Genomic DNA, 8797 nt, shown 5'->3' on the forward strand with positions numbered 1-8797 from the left:
TTTTTTTTTTTTTCCTACCAACAGACATGCTTTGCTTTGAGCTTCTTTCAAGAGCTCAGAAGACTTTTTAAATGTTTGGGCTTTTTTTTTCCTTCAGTAGTCTAGGAGAGCAGTGGTAAATATCAGTAATTTACAAAACCTGTTTGGGAAAGAAAAACTGGAATTGCTTAGTTTCAAGAGACAGTTGATGGAAGGTAAAAGTTTTCAGTCACGTAAGAGGCTTCTGCAGAGAAGACAGAGTAGATAGGCTAAGAAGTAATGGATTTACAGGGCAATGAGAAAGATTGGAACTGGATTAGAGAACAAACTCTAACAATATAGTGAGTGAAATGTTGGGAAGTGTTTGGGGATGCTGTAGCGTATTTATGACTTCAGGATTATGAGGGAGCAGTTCTCATAATGTTTTTTGGGCGGGGATGGGGAAATGGATCAGAGCAAATATTGATTTCCCCTAAGTTCAAGGAAGCAGAGGTTTTCTGGTGTCTTATTCTGATATGGCCATTTTTTGTGCCACAGAGAATGGGCAGATAATGAGGTTCCATTTAATACTGTAGGGAAACTCTTACTCAAGCTAGCCTCTTAAGCTCAGAGCTAAGGGTTGAACGATTCAAGTTCTCTGACCATTCCTGTTTTTATAATTCATCCTCCAAAGTGGCTGAGCATGTTGATGGGTCATGTCTGGAGGTAGGGTTCATGGGGAATCACAAGCCATAACTTGTCTTTCATATTTAGAACCGAGCAGTGAAAATGGAGTGGCAGAAGATAACATGGATATTAGTGTGGTAGATGTGCTACACCAGAAATATCTCAACTCCAACCTGTATCAGAGCACAAAGGAAACACTGGGGAAAGTGGAGCTTGGACGAGGAAGCAAGCAGGGAGTATCCAAGCAAGGGCATGAGATTACCTATGCAAATGGATTCCTCACCCAGCTGTACTGGGTGTCCAAACGTTCCCTGAAAAACCTCATCAGGAATCCACAGGCCTCTGTTGCACAAGTAAGTAACAAAATGTTAAAAGTCTCAGACTCCCTCTGCTCTCAGTCCTGCAATCTGAAGTTTGTAGGACAGATTTTTGTTTCAAAGGCAACTAGGGAAACAGGAAAGTCCTGTACCACTTAAGTGGAGTGAGAAACCCAGCTACCTTTGTTGCCTTTGAAAAAAATCTTAGTTTAGCATGAGGACTACTGCACTGAAGTGTGGGGAGTTGGGGGAAATGCTCCATTCTCTGGTTCACATGAGGAGCTTCTAGGCTGATGGTAATTTTATGCCTCACTTGACATTTTAAGCTGGGTTAGCCTGTGAGTGTGCTTCTGCTAACCTTTCCAGCCAAAGATCAGAGGAAGGACAAAAGTGAAGAGGATAAACTATGAAAATTTGCCATAAGGCTTTTCATGGTGTGTGTCATGGAGTGACAACAGCCAAGTTTTAGGCAGGTGTGGATCTTAAACCCTGTGTGTGCCTTAATAATGTTTGGCCCTATTTACTTATCTGAGGGACTCCTTTTTACTTTCCCTCTTTCCACTTCTAGATTGCAGTGACGATAATTCTAGCCTTGGTTGTGGGTGCTATCTTTTTTGGTGTAAAACTGGACCGAAGTGGCATTCAGAATAGGTAAGTTGGAAAGTCATTGTTTTGCTCATTTTTCTATCTGGGACAGACAGATTTCAGCACCAGGGAAGGCCTTGGGGTGCCCCTGGACCACAAAGGAAGATGAGGTTCACAAGCCTCAGTGCACTCGTCAGGCTTGCACATATGTACAAAGGAGATACGAAAGGGAAGATAAAGGAATAAACCTTTGAGTTTATTAGGTTTTACAGCTAAGATCTACAGTAGCACAATGAAATATTTCCATTCTCTGACCAGCGACAGAAAAGCACTGACTTGGTGCTATGATGATGTCTGAGGCTGCCAGTGTTGATCTAGGCTGTTTCCTCACTTTCTGACTGTTCTTTTTCACATTGTAGGGTTGGATCCTTGTTTTTTGTCACCACAAACCAGTGTTTTTCCAGTGTCTCTGCAATTGAGCTGTTCATCAGAGACAAGAAACTATTTGTGTAAGTAGTGAGGCACTTAGACTGTCTTATACCCTGAATCGAGGTGGGGAGAGGATCTTACAGGCTAAACAAGATTATTTCCACCAAAGACTTAATTGCTCCCTTAACATCAGATTTTAATGGTAATTCTCAATTGGTCTGTAAAGCAAGGAGCTGAAATGCTAAGAGGTGGAGGAAGGAGGGGAGAAATAGAATGCTTTTAATTGCTTGCTGTCACAGCTTATTGAGAAGTGCTTTTCCTGCCCATTTTTGGTAACAGCTGTCTTGCAGTCTGCATGTGAATCCTGCAGACTGTGAGCACTGCCTGCCCTCTTCCTCACAGGGTTGAAATGCTGTCCTGCTATAGTCATAAGTGGTAGGACTATGGAAAGGTGAAGGGAGAGTTCTTGGAAAAGCTTCACAAGGGATGCTCAGACAAAGAGGGCTGCTGGCTGGCTTGCAAGAGCTCTCTAATAATCAAATGCATCTCTCTCTCTGTATATATGTATGTGTGTTGTGTGTGTGCATATGTATTTAAATGTGTGTATATACGATATGCACACACGTGTATATATACATATATGTTGAAAATGTAGTTTGAAGTAGCCTCCAGTTCATGGGATGAAAGGGCAAGAGACAGATCCTATGCAGTAAAGAAAAAATAGGAGATTTGTGCCTGGAATGCATATGTCCACCCACAGGTTGATAAGAGCTGCTTAATAATGACCCTTAGAGCTGCTCAGGAGTGAGTCTCCCCCCATACTGACATTTCTTGCCAGTCTGTCCTGCTTATCAGTTTATCTTACCAGCTGTGTCAATAGGGATTTTGGCACCTCACCAAATAAAGCATCTATTCATGAGCTCCATTAAGCAGTGAAGCAATCATAATGATATTTAATTGGCCTGTGAACTGGAGGCGAGTTGGTGTCCTAAAGGTGTTTTCCCACTGTTGGGTATCATTCCTTCTCCCTTGGAAGCAGCTGTATGAGTTAGCTGTGGGTGAAGTGTTCCTCCAGCTAATAGCAGTCTAATACTTTCCCATGCTCTTGTGTTAAGGATCATTGTCTTTCAAAAGAGATTTAGGAGCTTTTTTCCAAAACGTTACTTAGCAGTCAAATAGCCTGTCATTTATTTTCCTTAGAGGACTCTCAGGATGACTGCAGGGCCCATGAGACAGCTCAGCCCCTGCTTTACAGAGTGGGAAGGGATAACACAGAGAAAATAACTTGCATATAGAGGCGTCAGTGGTAGAGAGAGCAGAAACTGAGCTGGGATAAACCAGAGACCCATGCTGAGCCTGCTTCCTAGATAACGTGCACAACTCTGCTCATTCCTGTCCTCACAGCCACCAGTACACCAGTGGGTATTACCGTGTGTCTGCCTACTTCCTGGCCTTGATGATTGGAGATCTGCTGCCCATGAGAACAGCTCCAGCCATCATATTCTCATGCATCAGTTACTGGATGATTGGTAAGGAATTGATGCTTTCATTGAACCTGTCACCTTCCAACACGTTTGATTTCTGACTTACTCAGAGTTTCATTCCTATCTATAGCATGAAACTAGTTGAACCTTCAGCTGACTTAAGAGCTTGGCATTGTATCTTCAGAGGACTCAGGGGCAGAGAGACCAGCAATCTAAGACAGGGACCTACTTGACCACGTCTTTCAATAATGCTCTTTGGGCCTTTGGAGCAGGCACTGTTCCTGCCAGCTCCAAACTTCATCTTCCTTCCCGCTTTCCCTGTTTTGTGTAGGAATCCAAGGGTACTTCTCTGGGATTCATAATGTGGTTGTTTACTGGACTCTTTCCTCCCTGTTTTTTTTTGGCAGGATACCAAGCTGTTGCAGGCCAGTTCTTCTTCTTCATGCTAACCCTGGTACTGGTGTCCTACACTGCCACAGCCATGTCTCTAGCCATCAGTGCTGGGATGGATGTGGTGGCTGTGGCCAATCTGCTCATCACTATTTGTTTTGTCCTGATGCTTGTAAGTATATCAGGGTCTGGGTGTTTCTTTGGTGGAGGTGAGGAAGCAGCAGAGATAGGCTGAGAGAATGGGTTGAGCCAGCCCTAAAAAGGCTGAGAATCCACAGTCCTGTAGCATATCAGCCCCGTGCCTGTGATTTTATTGTCACTATAGTCAAAGATGTACCTCTACCAGCTTGTAAAGTAAGGGTCAGATCCTTGCTCAGGTGCAATTCAGTAGGTGTGATGCCACCAGAGGATTGCAAGCAGTGAGCCCCCAAAAGGTTTGTGTGTTTTTTGTTTTTTTTTTTAAACTACCCTTACAAAAAAAGATTTTTTTAAAAAATCTTCCAATACTAGAAATCTGTGTGACCAGATAGATCATTTAAAAGGAGAAAAATCTTGAAATAAACTTTACATCAATTGATCTTATTCCATTAATTTTAGTTGCCCAGTAGGATTAGCAGGAACATACCCCCTCTTTATTTTAATTTAGTATTGCCTTTGATTTCAAGAAATCACTTCAATACTCATCTTCAAGGACCTTCTAAGGAAGGGAGCAAGTGAGAAAAAGGAACTCTGACTTCTCACAGATGAGGGATGTGAGTTCTTTTTCAAAGAGATGATATTAGTGATGAAAATTCTGGACTGTGGGGCCTATCAAGTTACCTTGGAGTCAGAAGGCACAGGCATAACAGCAGTAGGAGGTTCATCCATCCCAGTGCACCTTTGCTGGGCAACTGCAGTATCTGTGCAGGAATGGTGTTTGCAGTAAGCAGAGTTTGTGACTCATTAGTCTTTTCTGTTCTATTTCAGATCTTTTCAGGCCTGTTAGTAAACCTCCCTTCTATAATGGGTTGGCTGAACTGGCTCCAGTACTTCAGTATCCCCCGATATGGCCTCACTGTGAGTAGAAAGCAGTCTTGGTCTCCTGTCAGTAACGCAGCCACACTGCTGCATCCTGGAGAGGTTTTGAGTATCAATGAAATAATCTTAAAAGTTAGATCTGGTTTATTTCCTTGCATGAACATGGTAAAAGAAGAACAAACCAGCCAGCCCCCTAAAAGAAGCAAAAGTAAATCTCTGTGTGAGAGGTGGAAGTCTCAGAGAATGAAAAAAATGCTTTTTGCCACAAAATTAGTGCTGCTTGGTCAGAAGCAGAGTGAGCTGTCCAGTGAGGCACTAATTCCCAGCCTGAATAGTTGATACCTATGAATAAAGTCAGGTGTTGTATGGCCTCTCTGGAGGCTGCTGTTTGGGTGGCCAGTCTGAGGTTTATGACAGTCCAACTGGCTAAAGGAGTTACCATAATGGCTGAGTGTCTCAGTCTCCAGCATGGGTTCCTATGAAATGAAATAGGACTTACTGCTGTTTATGAGTAATAAGGAGCTGGGGTACCAAAAAGCTATGGGTTCAGCTGCTTGAAACACAATAACTAGACATAGCAGGTCACCCACTGGTCACAGGTGGGAGTTGTGCTTCCATCTCTTGTCTTCAACCTGGCAAATTTCCTACCTTTGAGTAAAAAGGTGAAATGAATGATGGAGCTGGTGCTGGGTGTTGTGGCCAGGACCATGTTGACCTGTAGTGGCACAGAAAGCTGGGATCAAGGAGGATGTGAGATGTGTGAGACCTCCCCCCCCCGTTTGGGTATCACTGAGATATTTTATCAGTGTTGCTGAATGTGGAAGTGTCCCCTGAGACTGCAGACCTCCCAGGATGCCAGTGCAAGGGAACCCTTCCCCTCCTGCTTTGGCTGACTCTGCAATCTGCTTCAGTGTGCTGGTGCTGGGGTGTCTGCATGCAGCCATGTGGTTTTCTGGGTCAGTAAGCTGACTCAGATCAAAGTGGATGATTTGTTGCTGACAGGACAGAAAGCCATGGCTAAATCACTGAAATGCAGCTTTACAGTCAGTGTCTCAGACACCAAACCAACCTGCATGCAGAATTTGGAGCAGTTTCTCTGAAAGGCAGTGATTAAGAGTTTCTAAATAAAAAGCAACATATATATATGATTCCATGAAGACATACTTGTCTCCTAATAATCCTTTGAGGTGTTATAGTTTTAGCTCCACAAATCACTAAGTCTGTAGAAATCTGATGTCTGCTTCTTCTCCTAGGCTCTTCAAGTGAATGAGTTCAGAGGTCTCTACTTTTGTGGCAAGAATCCAAATGTTACAGCATTTCTGGGAGATGCAGACAGTTGTCCCCCCAGTATTTCAGGAGAAATGTAAGTCTCTAACTCATGATGGTTCTTGGGCCTGAATTATGATGGGTTGCTTAAAGAGAAGTCTGACTGTTCCAGATTTTCATATGATTCACTGAATAACCTCTCACGGGCCAGTCTCAGTAATACATCCCAAAATAATGTACTTTAGGATTATATAATAAAATTTCACAATGAGCTGAGAAAAGTAGGGATGAAATTTTACTCCTAAAAATAGGCAGATGAGCTGAATGAAATTTCATTTTTGGTAACGTAACCCTTGCTTGCCAGTTTTCTTCAACAAACCCAGTGACTTAGCAGTGGCAATACAATGTGTGGACATCTACAGAGCTGCTGGGAGGCAGTACCTGTGATCAGAAACGTGACTGCCCCCCAGAGCTTGTTGGTAAAGACTGACCTTCCTGCAGAGACAGCAGAGCGCCACGGTATCTATCCCCCGTGCTGCTGCCCCCTTTGAAATGCTCTTGAGGTCGTAGCAACGCAAGTGTCGGATGACACATGCTAAAGCCCCAGCACACCGAGCTTACTGCAGAGACCAGTGCTAGAGCACTCTTTCCCCTGCTTTTGGACCCCAAACCCCTGCTGGGAACCTCTAGTAATTGCTCTGTTCAACTAATGCTTTTGTACTTATCACGGTTTAATGTGGTTATGAAGGATATTCATAAATTGCCAGCTATCTATAAACAACAACTAGGATACTACTGAAAAATTATGAGAACCAGAGAGCTGCATTTGTCCCTTAAGCTTTTTTTAGTGATAGGTTACGAGGCTACTCTTTCCATCAGCTGTTTTGCAGAGTTGAGGGTAGAAGAATCTTTGTGGAACGGGAATAAAAGTAACTACCTAAAGACTTGGACCACATAAAAATACCAACTTCTGCCCCATGCTTTTTTTGCAGGTGTTCTGGTGAAGCATACCTGTGCAGCCAAGGAATCACACCTACCAGCTGGGCAATGTGGGAAAACATAGTGGCTCTCTTCTGCATGACTGTTATCTTCCTTATCATTGCCTATGCAAAACTCAGGTTTATGAGAAAGTTCACATAGACTCCAGGCTGCCTTTGCTCTGCTGCCTCTCTGTTCTTAAAACTACAAAGCTTGTTAGGCCCCACTGGAGATTGCCAAAAGATTTCAGCTGACTTTACTGGACTTCAAAAGGGAAACCTGTCCCCTTGTTTCTGGAGCATGAGCTCCACATGATTGTATGATTTGGGTTTTTAAGGAAAAAAAACATTAATGTACATTGCATAAGTGATTTTTATGGTAAGAGAATATAAGTCTCAGAATACTTTAGATACATTGCAAACTATATATTGTAGAGCACTGTTCTACTGCGGCCAGGAACTGTTCAAAGGGAAACATTTTCACAGAGTCATAGAATAGTAGCGTCTGGAAGGGACCTCTGGAGATCACCTAGTCCAACTCCCCTGCTGAAGGAGGTTCACCTGGATCAGGTCATACAGGAACATGTCCAGGTGGGTTTTGAATGTCCAGAGAAGGAGATTCCACAACCTCTGTTCCAGTGCTCCATCACCTTCACAGTAAAGAAGTTTTTACTTAGATTCAGATGGAAATTCCTGTGTTCCAGTTTGTGCCCGTTGACCCTTGTCCTATCACTGGGCACCACTGAAAAGAATCTGTCCCCATCCTCTTGATACCCACCCTTCAGGTATTTCTAAGCATTGATAAGATTCCCCTCAGTCTTCTCTAGGCTAAACAGCCTCAAGTGTCTCAGCTTTTCCTGGTAAGAGTGATGTTCCAGTCCCCTCATCATCTTCATAGCCCTCTGCTGGGCTCTCTCCAGTAGTTCCCATCTCTCTTGAACTGGAAACCCAGAACTGGACACAATACTGCAGATGTGACCTCACTAGGACAGAGTAGAGGGGGAGGAAAACCTTCCTTGACCTGCTGGTCACACTGTTCTTGATGCATCCCAGAATACCATTGCCCTTCTTGGCCATGACAGGACACAGCTGGGTCATGGTTAACTTGTCCACCAGGCCTCCCAGGTCCTTCTCTGCAGTTTTGCTTTCCAGCAGGTCAGCCTCTAGCCTGTACCAGTGCATGGGGTTACTCCTCCCTATGTGCAGGACTCTATACTTGCCCATATTGAACTTCTTTGGGTTCCCCTCCACCCAGCTCTCCAGCCTGTCCAAGTGTTGCTGAATGGCAGCACAGCCTTCTGGCGTGTCAGCTGCTCCTCCCAGTGTTGTACCATCAGCAAACTCGCTGCAGGTCTGGGCTGTCCCTTCACAGTGTGTTGGAGCTGCATTTGAGTTTGGAGTCCGTACGGGGCGAGCACTCCTTGACCAGCAAGAACAGTTATACTTCTAGTACTGCTCCATGAAGCTACTTGAAGAAACAACTTCTGCTTAATTAAAAACTAAGCAGCAGTGGTGTAAGACATCTCATGTGAAAAATACATACTGTTATTTATACTGTAGAAAAAAACCAAAACAACCAAACGCAAGAACACCAAAGCCAACACCCTCACCTCCAAAAAACAACCACAGCAAAAAAAATACCTGTACTATGTAAGATGGGTGGAGGAAATTCCTTATATATATGTGT

The 8797-nt window shown here is 43.7% G+C and overlaps 1 protein-coding gene across 1 annotated transcript; it reads left to right on the forward strand.

Annotated features, from left to right (window-relative positions):
• Nucleotides 1–732: 732 nt before the first annotated feature.
• Nucleotides 733–7318, forward strand: LOC103775691 (ATP-binding cassette sub-family G member 2-like; the record flags this gene model as incomplete). The annotated part of the gene is made up of 8 exons (XM_008943161.1): nucleotides 733–998; nucleotides 1531–1613; nucleotides 1967–2056; nucleotides 3381–3505; nucleotides 3868–4022; nucleotides 4817–4906; nucleotides 6121–6230; nucleotides 7126–7318. Coding segments are annotated over 8 exons (1067 nt in total), but the record flags the coding sequence as incomplete, so codon positions are not given.
• Nucleotides 7319–8797: the final 1479 nt, after the last annotated feature.

The sequence above is a fragment of the Merops nubicus genome, unplaced genomic scaffold (assembly GCF_000691845.1).
Source record: "Merops nubicus isolate BGI_N331 unplaced genomic scaffold, ASM69184v1 scaffold31566, whole genome shotgun sequence".
NCBI classification, from domain to species: Eukaryota; Metazoa; Chordata; class Aves; order Coraciiformes; family Meropidae; genus Merops; species Merops nubicus.